Here is a 26,274-nt window from a genome sequence, read left to right as displayed (position 1 = left end):
TTTGTGAAGGTTATTGGTATCCCATTTTTTATCAACTCAATAGAAGGTAAAAAAATATTCCTGTAATATGGAAGTCAGCAGGTGGACCCCTTGATTCCCTTCCCAGTAGAACAGAAACACCCATTTGTGTATCCGAGGTACTTTCAAGCTTGATGTAGTATTTAATAGTTTTAGATGTGCCCTCATATAAATTAATGGTAGGCTTGCCTCTGTCCTTAAGATGTCTGCTCTCTAACAACCTGTCTGAGGAGCCAGATCAGGGAGAGGAAGTAAAAGAAGGCAAATCCAGGCCCAAGGGGACCAAAGAGTTTTTCAAAGGTTGCCATTCTCAGATAGGTCTATCAACTTACCTGAGTACTTCAAAAGTCTAGTTAAGGCAGAATGAGCTAAAGCGTTGGCTAACAGGTTGCCTAATGCTACCAAGAAACTCTACTCCTTTGCACTGCATACTTTGGAAATGCTGCATGACCCATTAGTAGATGCCTCCCTTACAGCACTGCACACTACAGATCTGCTATCGGAGGATGAAATGAGATTCATGAAAGATTCCCTAGATAGAAAAGCCGATTATTCCCACAAAACCCCCCACAAGATTTCAGCATTGGCAATAAGAACAGTAGCCACACCAGCCCTCTAAGACCTCAATTGTCTGAGCCCGAAAACTTAGGCCGTTTCCGCATGGCAGCGGAAACGGCTGGGTCGGCGCTTCTCGCGCCGACCCGAAGACGCTGGTCCGCCCTCGCATGGGACGGTCCGAAGAGGCAGCGGTGCTGCGGCGCCCGGCATGCGCCGCGACTAACTTGTCCCTGGGCCTCGGTGATAATACCGCGAGGCCTGAGACATTCCCTGGCCCTGTGCACCTGCTCGAGCGGCGCAGGGCAGGGGGGCGTGTCCCCAGGCCTCAGCAACGCGCCGGAGGCCCAGGGACAAGGTGAGTGCCAGGTCGGGGAGGCGCCATGAAGCCGCTGCCGTTCGCTCGGCAGCAGCTTCACGGCGGCGTATTCGGAAAAGAACGCTTCTTAGCGTTCTCGGAATACGCCGGCTGCGGGCCAGCTGGGCGGCGCGGGGGCGGCGCGGCTGCGCTGCAGCTGCGCCGCCCGTGCGAATGGCAGCCTGGAGACGGCGTTTTTACCGTCTCCAGGCCGTCATTTTCCGCCCGTGCGGAAACGGCCTTAGTCAGTTAATTCCTAGCGACAATAGAAGGACATCAAAGGGAGCAAGTCACATCTTGAAAGCAGCCACCTTCTTAGTACTTGACCATGAATTTCAGAGCTCAGCCACCTCAGGAACTCCTAAAAGGTGTGTTGTGGGGTTGAGGTAATGGCAAACTGATCTAAACTCAATAGCCTGATCTAAACTCAGTACCCATTTAAAGATGGCAGACTTTTTGGAGGCAAGCTGGATGAGATCCTAAGGAAGACCAGAGACAAGAGAAAGGCTATGCCCAGAAATCTACAGAAGGATGATGAGATCAACTCCGTTCACTCCTAGCACATGTTAGCCAGACCTGACCACAGGAGATTGTGGTCAAGTAGTAGAGGGTCCTTTCAGAGAGGCTCGTGCTTCAACAGGCAATCTTAGTTTCAACCCTATTGATCTGCCAAGAATGACAGACCAAGCAAGCAAGGAAAACAGTGATGCCAGGACCTTCCTGGTAGGGGGAAACTTCAACACTTCCAAGCCCAGTGATTGTAGTCACAGCCCGACCACTGAGTTCAAGAAATCCTCCAATTTGGATACATTATATTTTCTACTCTTTCCCCAGACCATTTTCTAACTTCTCCCAGATCCCTCAGGGAAGAGAAACACTCAAAGATCATAATTACCATAGCACACCTCCTAGAGATAACAGAGTCAAGTACCTCTCTGGGAGTGTGGCTCAGGAGTCTACTTCAAATTTTTCACAGTTCCAAAGAAAAATGGAGACTGATGCGCCCTTCTTTACCTCAACTTCATCAGTAGTTTTGTGGCACAAAGACGTTTCTGCATGGAAACTCTGAGCTCAGTCACTGATGCCCTCCTCCCCCGGGGCCTTCACTATCTTGATAGACCTCATAGAAGCATACCTGCACAGTCCAATCCATGCTGATCATTGTCCGTTTCTCAGATTCTGTTAATAAGACCAACATTTCCAGTTCTGAGCACTAGCTTTTGGACTGGCCTCAACTCATTGAGTGTTCCCCAAGGTGGTGGTGACATTACTGGCTCTTGCCCTGAGACAAGGAGTCCAGACTCATCTATATTTGGATTTGTTTCCCTAACTGGGAACAGGCTGACAAGGACCCAAACAGGATCATGCAGATACTGGAGACTCACAGCTATCTCCTGAACACAGAAAAAAAGAAATTTCATTTCAACTGAAAAACTACAGCATCTAGAAGTCATTATCAACACTCAAAAGAACATGTTGTTTCTTCTAGAGAAAAAGGCCAGCAAGATAGCAAGCTTGGCCAATGTCACTGCCAAGGCCAAGTCTAATATGTCTCTGATCTGACTACAGGGAATGATGATAGGGGCAGTTCCGTTTATATTCAGATAACTCCAACACAGATCTTTATAAATGCCAGCCTGATCAGCTGGGCAGTCTTCCTCCAAGAATGTCTAGCCCAAGGCTGATGGAACCAGGAAGAGAAGTTGAACATCAATGTCCTGGAGCTCAGGGTTATCAAGACATCCCTCATAAAATTCCAGTCCACAATCCAGTTACAGCATGTCCTCAACAGAATGGACAATATCTCCACCAAGGTGCACATGAACAAACCAAGGTGGATTTCTAGGTCCTTCGCTCTCCATCAGGAAGTGAGAAACATTTTTCTGTGGACAAAAAATATATCTATGGTTGATTTTGACTGAGCATGTTCAAGGAACTTACAGAAGCTGACTGGTTGAGCCGGCAAACCTTGGATAACCTTTGCCAGTCTGAGGTGGGGGAAGATGTTCCCTTAGATGGGACCCCTTCCTTAGCTAGTGGTCAGATATCCTCTCGCACTGAGGATACCCCTCGGGGAGGTGGGGGGTTCCTTGTAGTGGGTGATTCGATCATCAGGAATATAGAGAGTTGGGTTTGTGACAGGCGTGATGACCACATGGTGACTTGCCTGCCTGGTGCGAAGGTTGCGGATGTCACGCTTCGTCTAGATAGGCTGTTAGACAGTGCTGGGGTGGAGTCAGCAGTTGTGGTCCACATTGGTACCAATGACATTGGGAAATGTAGCCGGGAGGTTCTGGAAGCTAAATTTAGGCTGCTAGGAAACAGGTTAAAATCCAGGACCCCCAAGGTGGCATTCTCAGAAATGCTACCTGTTCCACGCACAGGGCGAGCTAGGCAAGCGGAGATACAGGGTCTCAATGCGTGGATGAGAAGGTGGTGCAAGGCAGAGGGTTTCAGATTTGTCAGGAACTGGGGAACCTTTTGGGATAAGGCAGGCCTGTACAAAAGGGACGGGCTTCATCTTAACCAAAGAGGAACCAGGCTGCTGGCGCTCAACATTAAAAAGGTGGCAGAACAGCTTTTAAACTGATCCCTGGGGGAAAGCCGACAGGAGCTGAGGTGACTTCGGTTCGGAATACAGAGTCCATGGGGATGCAGACAGAGAAGGAGGTTTTTTGAAATCAACCACATACGCCAAGCGCGAGGAGCACAGCAATATGATAAGTGATAGTGTCTACGTTAAAAGGCTAGGAGGGCAAAACACATAAATCCCAGGTTAGGGACAGAGACAGAGTATACAGCAGTGTCTCTATGCTAATAGTAGAAGACATTCGCCACCTAAAAAATGGGGGAGCTGGAGTACAGAGTTTTGAAGGAGGACATTGATATAGTGGGCATCACAGAGACATGGTGGAATGAGGAGAACAAGTGGGATGCTGTTATCCCAGGTTACAGGCTCTACAGGAAGCTGATAGGGACAGGGCGATTGGGGTGGGTGGCCCTCTACATCAAAGTTAGAGTTTATAGTGTCACATAAAATAGACAGTGCAGGGGGAGCTGATTCCTCTACAGAAGCACTGTGGATATCAATACCAGGGGTGAAGCATAGTTTAACATTAGGAATATATTATCGTCCCCCTGACCAAAGCGCACAAGAGGATTCTGAGATGGAAAAAGAAATTCGATTTCGATTTCGAATACCTTTAATGGCATATAGGAAAAAGAAATTAGAGAGGCCAACAAAAGCAAAAATGTTGTGGTAATGGGCGATTTTAACTATCCCCATATAAACTGGAAAAATGCATGTTCAGGTCATAGTAAGGAGAGAACATTCCTGGATATGCTAAATGACTGTGGCTTAGAGCAGATGGTTGTAGAACCAACCAGGGGAGATGTGATCCTAGATCTAATTCTATGTGGGACCCAGGACCTGGTGCGGGAAGTCAGTGTTGTTGAGTCGATAGGGAACAGCGACCACAATGCTGTCAGATTCAGTATCTCTGCATGCGAACAAGTGACAACTACTAATGTAGTTACATTTGCCTTCAGAAAGGGAAATTTCTCAAAGATGAGGGGGATAGTGCGCAGGAAGCTGAAAGGGAAAATCAAGAGAGTCAAAAATGTCCAAGATGCTTGGAGGTTATTTAAAAACACAGTCTTAAAAGCTCAGCTGGAATGTGTTCCACAGGTTAGGAAAGGCAGCACCCAGTCCAAAAGAAAGCCACCATGGTTAACAAGGGACGTTGAGGAAATTATTAGGAAAAAAAAGATGTCTTTTAGAAAATGGAAGTCCAACTTAACTGATGAAGAATACCAGACAGAACACAAATGGTGGCAAAAGAGAAGCAAGTTAGCTGTAAGGGAGGCAAAAAAGGATTATGAGGAACGCATGGCTGCGAACATCAAGACTAGCAACAAACAGTTCTTCAAGTACATCAAAAGCAGGAAGCCAGCGAGGGAAGCGGTAGGCCCGTTAGATGACAAAGGAACAAAGGGTGTGCTAAAAGATGACAGGGTGATTGCAGAAAAGCTGAATGAATTCTTTGCATCTGTCTTCACCCAAGAGGAGGTGAGGAAAATTCCTGCACCTGAACCAAGCTTCTTAGGAGCTTCTTACGAGGAACTAACGAAGATAGTGGTAGACAAGGAAGAAATTCTGGCAGCCATTGATAAACTAAATGCTACCAAATCCCCTGGCCCAGATTGCATTCACCCAAGAGTTCTTAAAGAGCTCAAGCATGAAATTGCTGATCTTCTCACTTTAATATGCAACTTATCCTTGAAATCAGGCTCCATCCCTGAAGACTGGAAGATGGCCAATGTCACACCAATCTTTAAGAAAGGAACTAGGGGGGACCCGGGAAATTACAGGCCAGTCAGTTTGACATCTGTCCCTGGTAAATTAGTAGAATCTGTCATTAAAGATAAAATTATAAAACATCTACAAAAGAAAAACCTACTGAGATAGAGTCAGCATGGCTTTTGCAGCATCAAATCTGGTCTCATAAACTTACTAGAGTTCTTTGAGGATGTAAACAGGCATGTGGATAAGGGGGAACCAGTGGACATTGTCTACTTGGATTTCCAAAAGGCTTTTGACAAAGTTCCCCACCAGAGACTATTGAGAAAACTCAGCAATGAAGGAATAAGAGGGGAAGTCCTCCTATGGATTAAAAACTGGTTGAGAAACAGGAAGCAAAGAGTGGGTGTAAATGGGAAATTCTCACAATGGAGAGATGTAGGGAGTGGTGTCCCCCAAGGATCCGTATTGGGACCAGTGCTCTTTAACCTATTCATAAATGACCTGGAAGTCGGGGTGGGTAGCGTGGTGGCCAAGTTTGCAGATGATACCAAATTATGTAGGGTGGTGAGAACCACAAAAGGATTAGAGGAGCTCCAAGCGGACCTTGATAAATTAGGTGAGTGGAGCTAAGAAATGGCAAATGCAGTTCAATGTAGCAAAATGCAAAAGTGATGCACATAGGGGCAAAAAATCCAAACTTCACATACACGCTACAGGGGTCAGTGCTATCAGTCACAGACCAGGAAAGGGATTTGGGCGTCTTAGTTGATAGTTCCATGGGAATGTCAACTCAATGTATGGCAGCTGTGAAAAAGGCAAACTCTATGCTGGGGATAATTAGGAAAGGAATTGATAATAAAATTGCAAAGGTTGTCATGCCCTTATATAAAGCCGTGGTGCGACCGCACTTGGAGTACTGTGTTCAGTTCTGGTCGCCACATCTCAAAAAGGATATTGAAGAGATAGAAAAAGTGCAGAGAAGGGCAACGAGGATGATTGAGGGACTGGAGCACCTTCCTTATGAGGAGAGGCTGCAGCATTTGGGACTCTTTAGTTTGGAGAGGAGACGTCTGAGGGGGGATATGATTGAAGTCTATAAAATTATGCATGGGGTAGAAAATGTTGACAGAGAGAAATTTTTCTCTCTTTCTCACAATACTAGGGGGCATACATTGAAAATGCTGGGGAAGAATTAGAACTAATAAGAAACACTTCTTCACGTAACGTGTGATTGGTGTTTGGAATATGCTGCCACAGGAGGTGGTGATGGCCACTAACCTGGATAGCTTTAAAAGGGGCTTGGACAGATTTATGGAGGAGAAGTCGATTTATGGCTACCAATCTTGATCCTCTTTGATCTGAGATTGCAAATGCCTTAACAGTCCAGGTGCTCGGGAGCAACAGCCGCAGAAGGCCATTGCTTTCACATCCTACATGTGAACTCCCAAAGGCACCTGGTGGGCCACTGCGAGTAGCAGAGAGCTGGACTAGATGGACTCTGGTCTGATCCAGCTGGCTTGTTCTTATGTTCTTATGTTCTTATGATAAGAATGAATGGTCACTTCCAACTAATTGTGGACAAATTCAGTACCTTGAGGGTAGACTTGTTCGCTTCGGCTTCAGGTGGAACAAGTGGACATTGTAACCTTTCCATGGCCCCAAGGGCTCCTGTATGTTTTTCCTCCACTTCCAGTGATCCCAAAGGCATTGAGGAAGATACGTCATTTGTCATGACCATGGTTCCCATCCCTGGTGTAATTATCCATACAAAAGTCCTATGTATTCCTTTGAGCCAGGTCATGCTACATCAAGATCTGATATGGCATCAAGATCTGCAATGGTTTCAATTGACCACATGGTTCTTGAAAGGAATGGGCTGTTGAAACTGGGTCACACACCGGAAGCTGCAGGAAGATATCCACCAGGCGTATATACAATTCCTCATTGAAGGTTTTTGTGAGATAGTGCCAGCACAAATATGTGAACCTGTTGAACCCTGTATTAGGCCAACTGTTAGCCTTCCTTCAAGACACTTAAAGTGCCTACACTGCATTGTCAGGTAGCGGCCATGGCAACTATAGTTTCTCTGATAACAGGTGTTCCTTTGAGTGGACACCCTCACATCCTCTCTTTTTGTAAAGAGGTGATACAGACCAATCTACCAGTCATCCATAGATTTCAGACACTACAGAGTTAATGCTTTCTCATTGGTAGATACAGCCTTTGGACACAGAGTATTGTAGCATATGGTGGACGATAACTAGTTTCCACCTGGATTGAGAGATGCTGCTATTGGAAGTCCCAGGATCAAGATATCTTCCTCCTCAGAGCAAGAATGTAACCTTGGATGTTTACCATGAATGTTACTTCTGCTCTGAGGTAAGGAGGGCATCTTCCCCACCTAAAAGAGAGAGAGAGTCAGAGAGACAAAAGAGGCATAGATAAGATATCCAACAGTCTGCAAGTCAAGAATCAGTTCAAAAAAAGCGCTTAACTGTGAATGTTTATATACCTGCTCATCAAAGGGAGAAAGACTCTATTTGTTTCCTCCAAAAAAACCCTCATATTGTTATCTGTTGTCCTAACTCAAATTATTATTAGTGTTTTCCACCTGTTCTAGTTAACATTGTGTTTATTATATTCCTTCCTTTCCTTCTTATTCTTAGCTCGGAAAGTACTTAAACTGAGCTCAGGAGATTTCCACTTAGGAGACAGGAAATGATAAATTAGTCCTGCCTCTCTGAACAGCATCAAGATGCCTTCCTTTCCATAGAGTAGAAGGAATCCTCGTGGTAAATATCCAAGGTGTTTTCTGCTTTAAAAAGAGGAGGACCAATCTACCAACTCTGCTCTGCCCCTACCCCCCCACCCCCACTCCACACACACACACCTTAGTATTTTTACATTAAGAGTTGTTGCTTGTGCAGATTTTAACCATCCCGGTGAAGCTCTTGCATAGTTTATCCTCACTGGCAAGGATCAGCTGACTCAGTTTTGCCGTACATGTGAAGGGAAGTATTGGTGGACTTGTCTTACAGGATTGTAGAATTTATTGAATTTTGACCATATATGCAGGGCTGTAGAAACTCTCACATTGTTGCACAGGAAGTTTGTGGTATTGTCTGCTAGAACGCTAGCTACCATTTAGTAAACTTCTGAGGTGTAAAAATTCTCTTGTTTTCATTTGTCTGATAACTGGGTGCATTAGGTAGATAAATTTCGACTTTCAGTAGCTCAAGAGCCTTAGCAATGTCACAGTATAATTTATCAGAAAGGATCTCTGTCTCTTCTAGTCAAAAACAGAGAGGAACAATACTGTCCTAAGATTTTTATTTGGAGTAAAACCCATTGAGTTGATTCTAAGTAAACCTGTCAGGGAGACATAACCAAACAATTAAACCAATAGAATACTAACTTTAAAATGTGGAAACACTAATTAACTAACTTTAAACTAATAGAATAACACAAATATATTATTATAAACGAATGAACATATAACACAAATACATGAAACTGAAATACTAACAAACTCTTCTCTCTTTTTATAGATGTGAAGCAATAGATATTTCAGAACCAGAATACAATGCTTGAAATAATTAAACAAACAACTGGTTCTAAATGTTAGACAATCAGTAATAATACAGTAGATTAGAATTAATTCTTTTTTAAAAGATAACCATGAGTAGTTTGGGAGTTGATATATTAATTTTATATGGTAATGCTGTTGGGGAAGTCCAGGGGGGGGGGGGGTTAACTACAGAGTGTAATTAGAAGCAGGGAAGGGGAGTATTAGTACACTCTGTAGCAAGATAAGTTTTTAACCTGGACAGTAGCTACATAAGAATCTCCACCCTAATGTATCAGTGGGGAAGAAATACAATAATGACTTGCTTAACTGTACTTGTTTGTAAAATCCTTTTTGTGTTTATTACTAACATTAATACAGCAGTGATCTGAAACAACAACATGTAATAGTAAAGGTCTCTGTACCTTTCTTTTTTCTTTATTGTAGAATTCCCTTATTGAAGAAAGGGAGAACTTATGGACAGCTTCTGATTACGCAATATTATCTGTATCTTTTTCTCGGCTAACTTACTATTATGTATTTTAATTTTTGTAAATCCAATAAATAAATAAATGAAAAAAAAAACCTGCATGGGATTGCAGTGGATGGAAGATGCTACAGAAGATTAAAAATACCAACTAAAAAGTTTTTAAACTGGTTAAGTGTGTGCATGCAGTTTAAAAACTTTTATATAAAATATAGTTCCTAGTGATTGAAAACTTCTTGTATGAGAGATCCTATTGTATGTATTTTTAGACGTTTATTATTTTGCTTTGTTGTTCACCGCCCTGAGCCCTTCAGGGGAGGGCGGTTTATAAGTTTAATAACAACAACTAAATAAATAATAAACTTTTAAAAGAAGCAATCTCCTGTGAGAAGGAAAGGCCATTTTTAAATCTCAAATGCTCCTGTTACAGTAACTTGTTAGAGCAAAAATGTCTTCAGATTGTACAAGTTCAAATCACAAAAGTATTGTTGATGATCCAGTTGTAAAAGAAGTTTTGTCATAGAGTTCATCTCGGCAAACTCTGCTCTGTTTGCAGTCTCTATTTTTAGAAGAGGAACTTTCCAGCTCTGATGCTTTCAAACTGATCTACAGAAGATGATTTTGGTTCTTTGCTCCTTTCCTCCCCTCTGTTTCTAGACTTACTCTGTTCATTCACAAGTTTTCTGAGTTGTGCTACAAGGGTTATCTTTGCAAGTTCCCCTGTTTTGGAGACAGAGAGAGTGCTAGCAATCAAAGGACAGTGAGTAAGGGGAGACTTAATTAATGGAAGGAAGTAGAGAATCAGTGAGTTGGGCGGGCTTCACAGATGAAGGTTGGGGCAGAGCAGCACAAATGAGTATGCAGATTTAGTTCTCAAAGCTGTGATGAGAAGACTGTCATAGAAAATGTTGCTAACTCCCCCTTCCATGTACCTTTCAGGGCCTGATACTCCTTGGCGAGGCACCTCCCTCCGAACCCACCTCAGGCGACTCATCCCACGGTCTCAGTGCTGACATCAAGCTGGAGCCTGGGAGTGATAGACTGGTAAGCACCAGAGGTGGAAGAACCTGTTTATTATTCCTTCCCCTTTTCCTTCTGTGCTGATATTATATTGTGCTGTCTTCCATCTGTTTCCTTACCTTTAGGAGAGCCTTCTTTCTGTGTTTACTTAATACAGGAATGCAGAGTAAAACTGTCCTGCAAGAAAGCAGACACATTCTGGTATTTCAGGAAATGAATTCAATTTCTGCTCACTGCCTTCATGCCTTAAGTGTTGCTGTTGCTGTGTTTCCTTATTTGTTGCAGTATTCAGAAAAGTCCTGAGATCATGTTACCTTGATTCTTGATCTAAGGAACTGCAGGTTTACTCATGATAAAGGGTGCAAATTGCCGTCCCCATCCTGAGCCATTATACAGGTTCTCACTGGAAGGCATGAATGGAGTAAGAGACGTGTTACCAAATCAATGGATGCAGACTACTGTTCCTTGTTCAGCACTTTTTTCTTGCTCACAGATGTGTGTATGCAAAACATTTCAGTATGCAATTGGGCAGTGGGGAAAAAAGGTTAATTTTCTAGAAATGTTGAAGGCATAAACAAAAATATTCTGAAAGGTGATTCTATTTCCTGGACTCAGAAATAGTCCATGAAGTAGGTTTGTCCTGGTAGTTGCAGTCCAGTCCAGATCAACCCTTCTGTTCCATGAAATAGTTTTCGTTCTCCCCTTTCCACCGTTGAGTGAATGGGAGTGGTGGACACTTGAGTACTACGTCAACAAAAAAGTTTATCCTTTTCTGAAACTTCAGGTGTTTCTGCTGGACAATCATTTTGTGGCTGGCTCCACATCCTGAAGTTGCCATTTTGTGGCTGCACCCACTGTGCCATGTTGGAATTCCAAATGTGCCTGCAGTCTGGGGTAGAGTCAGGCAGCCTGGTGGCACAGCTTGGTAGGTAAAAGGAACATAAACTAGACTCAGCTATGTTAAAAGTAGGAAGTAAAACCTATGACAAAAACAGTGTTGTAAGCCACACATTACATGGCAGTCAAAAACTTAATACACATACAAACATTATGTAGTGACACAATTTAAAGGGAACTGGTCTCTCTTGACAACTGAAAAAACCTTCAGGGTCAGCAATAAGTAACTAGCTCAGGATCAGTCAGTCAGTTCATGTCAGATAATTCTTAGATAAACAGTGTGCCACCGAGCCCTTGCAGAGACTGAGTGGCCTTCCTGCTATTCTCAACTGAGAATTAAAGGAAGTGACTTAGAGGGGCCATCTCTCCCACCCTGCTGCAGACCCAGCACCTCTTTAGAAATTTAGCACTGATGGCCCCCCTCGTCTGCAAGCAAGTTTCAGCCAGAAAGTTATGTTCATTGTCCTTTTCCATACAAGAATTGCTTCCTCATTTGCCCTCTTGACTTTCTGTCCAGCAGCCTTTTATAAACACTTGTCAATTCTCCCCTCATCTTTCTTGTTCTTGACAAGCTTATTTTAAAAATTGCTACCCACCACTGTGCCAGTGTCCCAGCAGGTTCTCAGTCCCTGAAGGTTCTCTGTGCCAGGACCAAGTCCTGGAACTTGGAAAGAAAAATTCCTGTGACAGTTACAGAGCACCTCTTCCTCTTCACTGAAAATTGCCATGTTCTCTTATAGTCTTCTTTCTCTCTCTGTCCAAAAGTCGCTTCCTGGTTTGTTTCTACTTTTCCTTCCACTTTTCCTTGTTTTGGCCACTCAATTCACAAAATAAAGATGACTGACCTTTTCGAAGGTAAATGTATATCTTATTCTGCTTGCCTGAACTCCCCCATTTGCCTCCTCTCCCATTGTAAATGTGTCATTCCGCACCAGTGTCTTTTCTCAATTAGGAATTAGGAAAGGTGGGACTAACTAGTAATAAATTATCATTTGCATAGAGTAATTTTGGGTAAAAGATTCAAGAGGAGGAAGCATCGGCAGTTGCATCTTTTAAAATTTTTGCTACTTTTTCTTTGCTGATGGAGAGATTTTGGCATCGCTGTTAGCTTTAATAGACATGAAATAAAATATCTTTTGTAGGCCAGAACATGTGATGCTTGTGCTATCCTTGAGCTGTCATAGTTGTACAATAATGGAAAAACAAAAGTGGTAGAACTGCTCCTTCAAAATGTAAACATTAGCACAAGGGCACAAAACTCACAGTTTTGCAGTTCATGCCCCTTTTGCATCAGAATGCCTGTCAATTTGTAGAAATAGCAATCAAAACATTTTGGCTTGTGTGTAATAAAGTACTTGCCTTCCCAGGAACATAATCCACAACCTCTAGCTCTGCAGCTAATAAGCCATTTTCACTAAACTGTAATATTTGCTTGGAAATAAAGTCGATGTTTGGCTCTGCATTCTCTTGTAAGGACAGTAAGCATGGTCAAAGCCAGCATAAAGTAAGGTGTGTTGGATCGGGAGTCAGGTGCCCAGAGATTTCGGAAAGCAGGGGAAGGGGGTGTCTACAAAGTGCCATCAAGTCACAGCTGACATATGGCGACCCTCGTAGGGTTTTCATTGCTTTCCTCTGCATAGCGACCCTGGAAATCCTTGGCAGTTTTCTATCCAAATACTTACGAGGGCCGACCCTTCTTTGCGTCTGAGATCTGATCAGATTGGTCTAGCCCGGTCCACCCAGGTCAGCACAAAATCAAGGAAGGTGCTTGTTATTGGATAGTATCTTAGCACTCTGTGTGGCAAAGGTTTAATTTTCCCAGGTTCTCTCCGTTGCTGCAGTAGTTTTTGACCTCTGGAAAGATCCTTCCTAGGGCCATTGATCCATGCTGAGGAAAAGCCCAGCAGGTTGAGGCGCTGAACAGGGGAACAGACAAAGAGTTCCGCTTCTCCTCTTTGTTCCACATGTGCAGCGTTGTGCTGATTGGAGGGAAGCAGTTTCACTCCTTTGTTCCTCTTCACTCCAGCCCAGTGATCCCCGCGGTGGTTCCTCTTGGTGGAGGGAGCTGGAACAATATAGAGAAATCCATTCCCTGTGTATGTGGATGGTAGAATACGGCTTACTGTTTCTGCATTAGATGGAAAGTTGATTTTTTAGTATTACAGATAGTCATAATCCTCCCGAATGATAAACATCCTATTTATAATGCTTGCCTTGAAAGTACTTATTCTCCTGAGTTTTTTTCCCCTTTCACATTGAAAAATTCATTGTCTTTGATAGAGGGTCTTGGATTGGACTTTTGAAGGCAAAAGTGTAACAGAGGCATTGCAGACAGATTGAGAAAATGAGGCTGCAGGAAAAGACAAAGGAGAGCTAGGTGCAGGGTGGAGAGTTTATTTAGCTCTTCTAGATCCCAAATTGAACTTTAAACCAGTGTCTTTTTAGTAGAACTGAAATGTTTAATAGAATTGGGAAACAAGTCAATAATTTGCATATGTAGAGTTTGAAGATATGAGAAAACACTTACGTGGAAGAGTAATGAGGGGCTTTTCCCCCCTTAAGCAGAGATGTATAACTTTTTTGAGTAGTTTCCTGGTCTATCTTTTGTACAGAAACTGACAAGGTGTGTTAGTCTTGTTACATTACACAAGCAGAAATACCTTTAAAAATTAATGCTGTGTGCACTCTTACAAGCAATAGATTATGAGGTATAAAGAACTGATTATTTAAAAAGGACAAACCTGCTCGGTTGCATAAGCCACTGTTCTCTGGAAGAGCTCTTGTGATGCTTCTCTGAAGGCTCAGGGAAATTGCTGTTGGGGCTTTGAAGTCACCAAACCATGTTTCAACCTGGTGAACATCCTGTTTCTTGGAAGCAAAAACTCACACGAGTTTCAATGCCCCATCTCCTGGTTCCGGATAACTCTAGTGCTGTGCTGTACCAAGGAACAACAGAGTTGCTTTTGTCATCTAGGAATACTGTTACACTTGACATTCTTTTCCCCCATCACTGCAGGGCACTTCAGTCTTTCAGCCACCTGAGAACTTTTGTACATCTGTTGGCAATACCCAAGAATCCCTACCTGCCAAAACCTGTGGAGTACCGAGGCCAGTCAATGGCGTCATAAACACGTAAGGAACTTATGCATGCCCTCCTTGGGATAAAATACATGTTGTGGACTGGCTTCTCTGAAAGGATACTTTCAGTGAGTTCCTTAATATACAGTGACTTGCAGTTCTGTGGAAATTGCACAGTTTTCATTGTTTGCAGGGTTTTTCTGCAGAAGCATCTCAGTTTACAAGAAGTCTCTGGTCTAGAGAAAGGGAGAGAGGTATGGGACTTGGGGATGCAGGAAGGCAGGATGAGGTAGACATGGATTAGTGAGGGAAAAAATCAGGTAGAAGTGGGGTTGGCAGGAAAATATGAAGTGGTGATAATCGAAAAAAGGAATTTATTTTTGTGTCAGTGATTTGGAAGACACTGGGGGAACTGGCTTCATGAGAGAGAGTTTCAGGCAGAACATGGCAGAAGGTGTGAAACAAAAGCAAGGAAAGAGAACAAATGGGTAAAAAAATGTGAGACAGTGAACTTTTCTGGGAAGACACGAAAGGCAGGAAGGGTAGGCTAGCGAATAAGGGTGAAAAGAACTGAAGAGCTGTAACTTGCTATGAGCAGAAAACTCATCTGGCATGTGTGATTGATATTGCGTGCATGAAACGGTTGTGTTGTCTTGAGCAAAATGGAGCTTGGGTAAGTTTTGTTCCCAGGGTGGTTGTGATGGAGAGCAAGGCAAAAATGGCTCATAACATTTCCATTCTTGGGCAGTCTACAGCCTGGCTTGACGGAGCACGCTCAGGGAGACGGCTCAGATGCTGAGGAGCTGCTGCGGAAAAAACAGAGGCTCAACCTGGGCTCTTTGCCTCCTGATGGAACCTGTGTAGCTGCCCGCACCCGCCCTGTCCTCAGCTGCAAGAAGCGGCGACTCGTTCGACCCAGCACCCTGGTACCACTCTCCAAAAAGGTCAGTTTGTCGCTTGTGTATTTTTTAGACTGTGAGCATTACTGGTAATAATGACCAGAATGGAGCAGAGATGAAAAATGGTTGTTGTGGGCTTTCCGGGCTGTGTGGCCGTGGTCTGGTAGATCTTGTTCCTAACGTTTCACCTTCATCTGTGGCTGGCATCTTCAGAGGTGTATCACAGAGGGAAGTCTGTTACTGTACAACCACCACCAGTTGAATCCAGCCATGAATGCCTTCAACAGAAGCAAAACTATTAACTCAAAAGAACAGAGTTTTTCTCCCTTTTGCATTTTTGTTTTCCCTTTTATGCATGTACAAAAATTTGACAGAATTTGAGATACTAGGCCTCCTGATCTCCCAAGCAGTAATGCCATCATCTGGGGCTGAAGAAGAGAATCTTGTCCTAGTCACTGGAGAATGGGGAAAGGGAACAATATGTTAGGACAGGTGAAACAGGCCTCAGAAGTGTTTTTGTTCATGTAGAATTAATGGGACCTACTTAGGCAAAGCTGCATGCAGTTAGCGCTAAAAATAAAAGTTCTGCATCAAGGTAATTCATGGGGTGCTTTTCCTCCCTTGCAATCAGTGAGGGCTGGAAACTTGCTTCTTTAAACAAAACGACTCAGATTCCCAAGACACTGAACTTGTGCCTGATCACTAAATCTGCTTTCTCTATGCAGGCACTGAATTGTGAAATACACACTTTTTGCTCTTAGATAGTTTTTCACAATGAATTCAGATTGGCTCTTTTGCATTTGTACTGATGGTTTGTGTTTTAGTTATGCATGTGTAACTTAGTTATGTTTAGTAGTGTGTCAACAGGATACAGGTATTTTCAATTAGAAGGATAAACTCTATCTGACAGCTTGTTCTATTTTTGTACTCAGGCACATATTTAAAAGCAATTCCTGGTTGCTTATATAACAGTTTAGCCCTGTAGAGTAACAAAATATGATCCCCCCACCCCCCTTTGGGACAGAATCATGGTCATTTTCTGATATTAGAGAGGAGTGAAATTAGCACTTCCACATATTAGAAATGTATGATGTGGAACAAGAATATCCCCATGCATGCTTACGAATTACCCCACCCCCCAAAAAGCAACCCCCAAATAAGCTGAGTGCTGGCTTGCTTCTCCCAGAGCTCCTGGGGGGGGACAACAGATCTATAATTAAGAGGCTGGTAACTAACCAGGGCCGTGACCTGCATGGCCCAGGCTAGTCTGATCTGATCAGAAGTTAAGCAAGGTCAGCCCTGGTTAGTACTTGGATGGGAGACCACCAGGGAATACCAGGGTCGTCATGCAGAGGAAGGCAATGAAAAGCCACCTGCTAGTCCCTTGCCTTGAAAACCCCTCTGAGCTGCCATAAAATAACTGTGACTTGACAGCACTTGACTCTCACAATCAAACAGGGCAAACCAGCATTGTGGGCCTTAACAGGAGAAGTAAAGAGTTTGGATTTATATCCTGCCCCCCTTCCTTTCTCTCCTGTAAGGAGACTCAAAGGGGCTTGCAATCTCCTTTCCCTTCCCCCCCCCCCCACAACAAACACCCAGTGAGGTAGGCGGGGCTGAGAGAGCTCCGAAGAACTGTGACTTGCCCAAGGTCACCCAGCTGTGTTGGAATGCACAAGCTAATCTAGTTCACCAGATAAGTCTCCACAGCTCAAGAGTGGGGAATCAAACCCAGTTCCCCAGATTAGAGTGCACCTGCTCTTAACCACTACACCATGCTGACTCTCAATAGTGGTAATCCAGGACACACCTTAAGATGCCAAGTGCAAATAGTGTCCTTCCAGCCTTCTCAGTTCACCCACAGTAGCAAGAGTTGAGTTATGTCAGAGGTAGGCAAGTTCTTTGACCTGAGTGCCAAGACCTCCCCCCATAGGGTATATGCTGGTATGCCAGCACAGAAAAGGGGGGGGGGGGTTGCCCATGGCAAAACAGTGAGAGCAAGCTGATCCTATTTGTTCTCCCAGCACTTCCAAGCTTTGCCTCAGTCCCTTGGGTGGAGATCCAGCTGTGTGTGCCAAGAAAATGGTTTGGAGTGTTGCTGTTTGCATTGTGTCAGGGTTTCCTGCCTTCTGGGCTAAGTTGTGCTTTCTCCTGAGGACCCCAGCCAGTGCACTTTCAGTGGCTGCGTTCAGAATGAAAGAAGTGGAGGGAGACTGGCAAATCCTTTTGTCCTGATGTCATCTGAACCATTTCCTCACCCCTTTTTGAGTTCAGGTTCATCGCAATAGCATGGGGCGGTGCAATTGTGATGTGAACCCCTTATGTGCTCTGTGTGGCACCCGGAGCTCAGCGCCTCCAGAAATCCAGTATGAAGCCCCTTTGATGGAACGTCTGTCACAGTTGGACTCCTGCATCCACCCGGTTCTGTCCTTCTCAGATGGTAAGACAAGTGCTTGAGCTAATGGCCTTGTGTTAAATGTGGGGAGGGCTGAATGCAGAGAGTCCAGTTTGGGTGGGGAGAAGAGTCCGGGGCAGAGCAGCTGTCCGGCCATCCAGGCACGCTGCCTGATCCCTTCAGAGTGGATACTGTGCTGACTGGGGTTCATTTGTCTGATCCTCCAGTCACAGAGGTGGTCAGAAGGCCACCTGGGCCTCTGACTTGGCCACGTCTGTGCCGAGGAAGCCTGAGAAAGAATTTGTTTCTGTTCTCTCTTGGGACTCTGAAACACCTTGGCACCACTCATTTGGCATTCCTGACCTAGTTTCCCAGTGGCTGTGCTGCACAACGTGCACTGCTGGAAACTAGGTATCGTTTAAACAGTTAAGCAGGCAAGCATCTGTGTGTATCTCTGCTGGGTTCTCTACTACAAGAGTTGCTTCATAATGTGTTCTGCCCTCCTCTGGACAAATTGGTTTCTGACTGGAAATTTCCAGGTGACGTAATAACATCATAACAACCTTGGTGAAAAAGATGTGAACTGGGGCTTTGAAAAATGCTGTGAGAGCGCCCTCTGGGGGTCCTGCAGAGACCTGCTTTCAGTCCCACAGGTCATGATGTCTTTTTGGTTCAATCAGACATTGACTAACAGTGCAGCAGGAAGGCTGAGAATTGGATGGATGTCTCTTCAGCTGGCCTGGCTGGTCAGGGAGAATTGCTTGTCTTAATCAGCAGTGGATTCTCAGTCTTGCACACCTACAGATCAGCTTTCTATGGTGCATGTAGATCCAACTTTTCACCTTTGACTTCACCTGTTCATTGCATAGGTTTTGAATACATTTAGACTGCTTTGAATACCCTCACAGGGTTTCTTCTTTCTGTGTCTATCTCTGTCCTGCTTTTATTGCCCCCACAGTCAGATACCCAAGTTTTTCTCTATTAATATCTGCAGCACACACCCTTATATTAGCTTCTCTCCTGCTGTTCATATGACCTCAGTTTCTACCATAAGTCTCTGCTAAGACTGGCCTACTTCATTCTTTTTCACTCCACTCCACTCAGCTTTCCACAAGTGAAAAAGGGATGTGGGAGTCCCCTTTGAACACCCAGAAAGACTAAGTTGATGACTAAAGGGCCTGAATGGAGCAGTAATAAGGAGGGGTGTTGGGCAAGGAGGAGTGAAAATGCTGGCTGGATCCACCCTATGGCAATTAGGCAGCTTCTGAAGAAAGACTGAGAGGAGGAAAAGATCACTGCTTTGTCAGATATGGACCTGCCCTTGTCGAGAACCTCTAAGATGAGAAGAGCCTTCATGGCTACCAATCTTGATCCTCCTTGATCTGAGATTGCAAATGCCTTAGCAGACCAGGTGCTCAGGAGCAGCAGCAGCAGAAGGCCATTGCTTTCACATCCTGCATGTGAGCTCACAAAGGCACCTGGTGGGCCACTGCGAGTAGCAGAGTGCTGGACTGGATGGACTCTGGTCTAATCCAGCAGGCTCCTTCTTATGTTCTTAAGAGGACCGGCTCAGTGAAAATCAGGCCAAGTCTTCCCGCTCACCTTGTTTCTCTTGGAGCAGTGATGGCGAACCTTTTTGAGACCGAGTGCCCAATTTGTAACCCAAAACACACTTCTTTATCGCAAAGTGCCAACACGGCAATTTAACCTGAATACTGAGGTTTTAGTTTAGGAAAAACGGTTGGCTCCGAGGTGTGCATTACTCAGGAGTAAGCTTGGTGGTAGTCGGTGGCTTTGCTTTGAAGTAACCGTGCATCTCTTCCAACGGGTGACTCACGATCCTAGGAGGGTTTACTCAGAAGCAAGCCTCATTGTCAGCAACCGAGCTTACTCCCAGGTAAAGGATTGTGCTTTTGTTCTTTGCATGAAAATCAGTGGGGTTTAACAGCGCTTAACAGGGTTACCTACACTGCTTCCCCAAAACTTGGTCTTAGGTTTAATGCTAATAATCGAGCCCAGCGGCCCAGGCCAGCCTAGATGTGCCGGGGGGGGGGGGCACTCTGTTTGCGTGTGCCCACAGAGAGGGCTCTGAGTGCCACCTCTGGCACCCGTACCATAGGTTTGCCACCACTGTCTTAGTCACCTTTGTTGTATTGCTTGAAACGTGAAACGGCCATACCTGTGGTTTAAAGTGCTGAATCAATAATTGCACCAGAGCCACCTGTCAGCAGTTGTGTTTGCTTTTGGCTAGAGAGGCTATAAAGGGAGCTGGCTGTTGGGCCCACAGTGACCCCCCCCCCCCCCCCCACACACACACATGGGTTTGGCTTTTGTGGAGACAGAGCACTCCTTCAGTGCAATTTCTCACACTCCAAACTCTGCATGCTGGAAGCATAATAAGCACTGTAGAGTCTGTATGCACAAGTATATTTCATTTGCATAGGTCTGGTTGCTACATATGCTCAGTTAGGGGAGAACTTAGGTGTGGTCCTGTTTGTTAGGCATCAAGTGCACAGTTTTCAGTACTTTTACTGTCATAGCTAATGAGTCATTTACAGTTTTACACTTCTGTGACTTTGGCTGTTTGACTCGTCTGAGTCATGTGGCACTCTCTGCTTGTTAAGCGTTTCAAACCGTCTGTGTTGTATTGTGGGAATGATTCAGATATATCTAGCAGCAGGGTGGGTTTGAACTGGAGTTTAAAGTGGTACAGAGTTGCTGGATCATTCTTCAGGTGTTGGAAGCTATGCTGTGCTAGTCACCTTGATGGTCATCTATGAGATCTACAGGCCAAACCCACATGGTGGCTGCCTTCAGGGAGGATTTCCCCCCTGTTTCTTCTTTAAAATTAATGCAAGTGAGCATGTCATGATTCCAGCCTTTTGTGTCCATATTCTCCTGCAGATGTACCAATGAGCTTGCATTTCCAGAGCATGCTGAAATCCCAACAGCAGAACAAGCCCTGCGAGAAAATCAAACCTCCCAAAAAGCTCACCCTGAAGCATCGGCCCACCATGCCTTCTAGCAGCCTGTCTGACCCGGTGCGCAAGGACCGCCACAAGCTAGTTAATACTTTCTTAGCTGCAGCCAGTAAGTGTCCGTCTTACGTATTTTTCAAATTTTTGCCTTGCTTTGGCAGGAACTATTCAACCATTTCTGGAGGTATTTGTTAACAGACTAGGCTTTATGCGTTGCTTAATATGAGCAGAGCCCTGCTTGCTCTTGTATTAGTGCCTCTGTTCTTCCCTTTGCATTAGTAATTCTAGATTTTCAATAATGGAGTCGGGCCTCATCAATTCTTTTTGGAAATGAAACGCTGGTAAGGTCACCTATCCCATATAAGCTGCTGGAGAGCAGTTGTGTAGCTTTACCTCAGAGCGGTCAGATCTTGAATATTAATGGTCAGATGTTTTAAAGAAAAGGAGCACCGTTAAACTGATTTTTTTTACGTTTCTTGAGCAATGTTAAGCATGGATGTGTGAAACAAATATTTTTCAGAGAACTTCAGTATAATTTCTGATACTCAAGAGAATATCGTGAAAAGAGGAAAACATTGTGCAGAAATACAAATGTTAAAAGACTTAACTCTTGGATATGCGAATAATAGTGAGATAGCAGAGCACCCAAATGATTAAAGTAGTTGTTGAGAATGTGGTCCATCAGGGGTAATCAAGGTTCAGTTCTTAGTTCTAGTTCTGTTCTTTATTTAAATTTTATATCCTACATTTGCAACATCTGCTCAAGTGCAGTTTAAAATATCATTATAAATATTACATAAATTACACAGAAAGTGTCATAACAACCCCTCCTAATATAGAGAACATCTAGATAAATCCAGATAATACAGTTAGGAAAAAAAAACTTTTAAAATAATCCACAGGTATTTCTGAATACCAGTAACCCCAGGGCTTTGTAAATTTTGGTAGGCAGAGTGGCCGTAGAAAAGCTGTATTTCTCAAAGATGCTGAGTGAGTTGGATAGGTGTAGGGTCCCAGGCAGTAAAAAGGGCATAATCTCAGGTCTCGCTTTGAATCATACCAGGGGAGATGGTTCTTCAAATCTCTGGGTACCAGGTTGTGCAGCTTTTTTATTACAGTATTATTCCTCTCTATTTCTCTACTATTTCTCGTAGTAGCTGGTATTATTCACTTTGTGCATGCAACCTAGTACCTACCAGGAAGCAAGCCCAAATGATTTTACCCTTTTTGGAAACGCCTTCAAGTAATACAGTTCAACCAAGGCCTTGACAAATTTTCTTTTGCTCTGAGAACCAGTCCAAAAATGTAGAAGCCAGGCTCATTTTCTGGTCTTCGGGTTTTGCAACTGAATGGCAGTGTTTTCTAGTAATTGCTACCCCACACCTAATCAAGCCTAAGTTCTTTATTATTTTTGTAACTTTGTTAAAACTATGATAAAACTTAGAAGTGTTTGTGTGTATATAAAAATAGAAAGATGGGGTAACCCTGATTGTCATTTACACAACCAAAAGTGTGCTTCTCACCCTATCCTTCTCCCCCTAACCCTGTTTCTTATAATTTCCTTATTGCTTTAAAGAGCTCCATTTAATTGACTAATGGACCCATTATAGTCAGCTGGTTAAGAAATGAATTTATCTGCCAGCATTGAATAGTGTAAACATATAAATAAGCAATGACAAGAACCTCCTGAAAAAGCTGTTTTGTGGCTCAACAAAATATATTTTGATAAGAAATGATAAAATGTATTTCTTCCAAACATCATCAGGAGACGTCACACAAAAAAAGACTTCACTGCAAACACTTGGTGCCACCATGAAATTTCTAGGTCACCTGGTTGAGCCCTGGATTTGTTGAGCCCTGTCTTGTGCTGGAAAAGCATGATAAAGATTACAGCATCCAACCATATTTGAAGAACCTGCATGGTGAAAGTGAAGGAAAGGGGAAAGAATGTGTTACATCGCAGAGATTGCTCAACACATTCCTCACCACCATATTTGAACCTGTAACTTCAGTTCATCTGCCTTGCCATGAAGTTATAGTCCCTCCTGTTTCTTGTCCTCTGACGATTAGGGCAAATCAGGTGCTTGGAGAGATAATGGGGCTTGGTTGTCCAACCTGTATTATCTCTTGCCCAAGCCAGGTGTCTATCAGTTGGTTATAGCTGGTTGGTGTGAAAAAGTCACTCAGCACAAGGTTAGAGGCACTGAGTCTTTCACATGCTCCAGGGCGCTGGCAGTGAAAATAGACTTTGCCACAACATTATGTTATATAAAAGTGAGCTGTGGAGAATGGAAAGTAGGTCCTCTAAGCTACACTGTCAGGTGTGGTGAAGTTCTGCACTCTTGGTAGCATACAAATCCATTTGGTTTTGTTTGTCAACCGGGGGGGGGGGGGGGTCAACAGCTGCTCACTTTGCACCTACTCACAGTCTCCCCTAGCCTCCTGCTTCTTCTGTTCTATAATAACCTTTTCGACAATAGCTGAGATGGTCGTGCCTCATTTCCTTTCCCCCATTCCATCATTCCATCATTGCCGCAGCTTTAAAGAGGTGAAACTGGCCATTTTGAATAGCGTAGCTGCTTCGTGGAGTAACAGCAGGTAGGCGGCAGCAGCGGAAAGAATAAGCCCGTGCAGGTTGTCACTCAGGGGCAGTTACTGTTAATGACATCTCAGCTTTGTTGTGGAAGTAACGAAACAGGGCTCAGACGAGTATTGAGGGGGATTCGTCTTAATGTTTTCAGCACGCACACATGTACACACACACACACACCCATGTGCCCTCCACAGGTCAGGAAAGAGAGGTGAAAGCAGGGTGTTTTCATGGCTCTCTTTCTGTTCCACTCCTCAGCTTGCTCACATCACAAAACCGAGCCAGACAAGCCACACAGGCAGTCCTTAGACGATCTAAGGGCCGCTCCCAAGGCCGAGAGAGCGCCAGAGCGCTCACTTATCCTGACTCCAGTTCATGAGCGAAAGCGATTACGGGACAGCTCCTCCGAGAGAAGCGAAGGTAGGCTGGCCCACAGCCCGGTCTGTTTGGGGAGAGTTTGGGTTTCGCACCACCGTCCCCCTTGGCTTTTGGTGAAGGGTGCTTGCTGCTTCTGGGGAGTCTCGAGGGGCATGGTGTCAGGTGCTGCATTCTCTCCTCCTATGTGCTTTAACTGCTTCTTCCTTCAGGGAAGGAGATCCTGCCAAGGAGATTCCTCTCTCTTGTGCTCTGTATGGTTCTTTTTGCTTAGGTCACTTGATTGCAGGTTGGTTCAGTCCCTTGTGGTGGTAATAAAATGCCCTTCAGTTCACCTCCTCTTTTATCCTCTTCTCATGCAGTGTTGAAGCACCACGTGGATATTGGAGGCCCAAGCTACCTGTCAGGCACTTTGGCCTCATCAGCTCAGAGTCCCATCGTGCGGCAGCTGTCCACCTCCTCAGAGAACTCCCTGCCTGCCAGCACAAGCACCCTGGGTGCCTCATGTTCATCTGTAAGTACTTGATGAGGGACCACTTGTGCCAAGAAGGGTTGCCCAACGTGGGGTGCAAAGCAACCTTTGTTTTCTCTGCAGTTTAAATCAGCTCTTGTCAACAGAATGGCTGGGAGTCACTCTCTCATCTGAGTTGTGAGTCTGAGGCCAGCAGCTGGACCAGATTCGTTGCTGTATGTTTCTGAGGGGGGGCAGTTGTGTGACTGAGCAGTCTCTAAGAGAGTGTGACAAGAAGCCTGGGAGGTGGGGCTCCAGACCTAGGCTGAAGGGGCTCACTTGTGTGCAACAAACAGTCTTTCAATTGGAGCTGATCCATGTCTTAGGGAGAAATTTCAGCCCATAGAAAAGCTGAGGTTGGGAGCTAGTTGAGAACTAAGATTGCTGGTGTATCTGGTGAAGGGGTTTTGAATCTGTTCTGTATTTGTGAGCCCTCCAGCAAGGATTTGTGGAAAGGCCCGCCCTCCACCCAGGTTCTCTCTTAGCTTGTCATGTTGCAGCGTGCACTGATGATGCCACACCCCAGGTTCATGATTATAGTAAGTTGTGTTATAGTGACGGCCTTTTGACTCTAGAACACTCAAGGGCTCGGGTGGCTGTTGGTTTTCCGGAATTATTCAGGGTGCCCTGCATTATTTCAAGATTCCCCGCTGCTCTTTGCCTTACCTACAAGCCCTCCTTTAAGGTAGCAAAAAAAGTATGAGGAGAGGCCTTGACCGCTCATGAAGGTAGAACTTTCTTTGGAGGCTCCCATTGTTAGAGGTTGAATTTTCAGAAGATCTGGAAAGATCTTTTGGGTAAGCTAGTAGTAAAATTGAGTATTTCACGAAGCTGTATTTTGCTTTCTGTTTTATTTAAATGCTTGTTTCCAGAGTGAAATTTTTTTTGAACTTCTTCTTCATGGTTTCTGTGCATCGTGCTTTGGAACTCAAACCTGAGTAGAGTATTGAGAATCTTCCAGAGTTGAGCTGGGGAAAAAGATTTGGCACTGATTTTGCCTACCCCTGAGGGGTGGAGCTCCCTTACGCATACCTGAGTGGGTGGAGGTGTGCCTTTTTGCTCAGCACTTCTTCAGTCACTGTAGCAGAATCATTGTGAAGAATTTTCTCCGATGAAGTCCTTTCTGTGATCCAGGCCTTTTTTCCTAGGTCATCTTATCTCTTTTTCTTCAGTGACTATTCCGTCTCTTTCTGTCTCTCACACATCTATGGTGCTGCAGACTGTGGGTTTCAAAGTTCCTATAGAAAGCTGTTGAGCACTGGCAGGCAGGATTACTCTCTGTGGCTGCCTGAGTGAGGAGCGTAAGGTGGAGTCTTGTACAAATCTTTTCAGATTTACAAAGCAAGCCTTCAGAATTACTTCCCTTGTTTCAAAGCAGCTCTTTTGGGAGTGTGTGATATTCTTGGAGACTGTGGACCTTCCTCAACCTCTCTTGGTGGTCCTGTGAACTGACTGTGTCATTATCTGCCTTCAGCTATTTCTTGATCTTCAAAACCATTAACCTGGCCCCATGGTTTGAACCAGCTGAAATCAATGAGCACACAGTATGCTTTTGATTAGGGTGAATTCAGACCAGGGAAGTCCAGGCAAACCTGGACTACATCTTCAGAACCAAAGAAGAAGAGGAGGAAAAAGAGAAAGTCAGGAACTGCCACAGATAATTTTGATACAGCCAGTAGATCATCTTCTTCCTGCCGACTACTACCACAACTTCCCTAGGTCATATGGTAATAGAGGCTGATTTCTGGCAAGTTTCTAGGCAGACTTGAAATTCCAAGCTTGCTCCCAAGAGAGTTTCTTACATTTGTAAATGTGCATGAGGTTTTTTACAATTAGATTTACATCCCGCCCTTTCCTGATTATAGTTAGACTCAGGGAGGCTTCATCAAAGTTTCTACAATCAGTTGCATCATCAATATGTTTTTTTGTTGATCTTGGATCATAATAAAAAAATTAATGTAATGTACACTCAGTTTAAAGTTCCACACAATAATTTAAAATGTGATTAAAACTCTTAGTTTTAAAATGCCAATCAGCACCATTAATAAATTAAATTATATAAATTAAATTATAGTGACCAGTAAGGGAGAGGAGGGAGAAAAAGGAAGAGGAAAGGCAAACAAAAAAAATCGGAAGGCAACTGAGAAATGTAAACAGAGGTAGAGCTAGGCCAGCTAAGAAGTAACCATCCCCTCTTCAACCCTAGGCCTGGCAGAACATTCACAGGGGCTGGGTCTCACTCAGT

At 44.2% G+C, this 26,274-nt stretch overlaps 1 protein-coding gene across 4 annotated transcripts in view; it reads left to right on the top strand.

The window, feature by feature from the left end:
* The window catches only part of KANSL1 (KAT8 regulatory NSL complex subunit 1), a 181,638-nt gene that overhangs the window by 129,583 nt on the left and 25,781 nt on the right, over positions 1–26,274 (top strand). For 3 of the 4 annotated variants that reach the window (XM_048516897.1, XM_048516896.1, XM_048516895.1), the window contains 7 exons: positions 10,226–10,330; positions 14,220–14,335; positions 15,030–15,225; positions 17,455–17,620; positions 20,480–20,665; positions 23,402–23,563; positions 23,881–24,032. In XM_048516897.1, coding sequence (XP_048372854.1) covers positions 10,226–10,330; positions 14,220–14,335; positions 15,030–15,225; positions 17,455–17,620; positions 20,480–20,665; positions 23,402–23,563; positions 23,881–24,032 — 1,083 coding nt within the window. The remainder of the gene's footprint in view (positions 1–10,225; positions 10,331–14,219; positions 14,336–15,029; positions 15,226–17,454; positions 17,621–20,479; positions 20,666–23,401; positions 23,564–23,880; positions 24,033–26,274) is intronic. The other variant, XM_048516899.1, reaches the window with a different exon arrangement.

Source organism: Sphaerodactylus townsendi, linkage group LG15 (genome assembly GCF_021028975.2).
Source record: "Sphaerodactylus townsendi isolate TG3544 linkage group LG15, MPM_Stown_v2.3, whole genome shotgun sequence".
Taxonomy (NCBI): domain Eukaryota; kingdom Metazoa; phylum Chordata; class Lepidosauria; order Squamata; family Sphaerodactylidae; genus Sphaerodactylus; species Sphaerodactylus townsendi.
The sequence above is the reverse complement of the archived record's forward strand: the minus strand, read 5'-3'. Positions and strand labels throughout refer to the sequence as shown.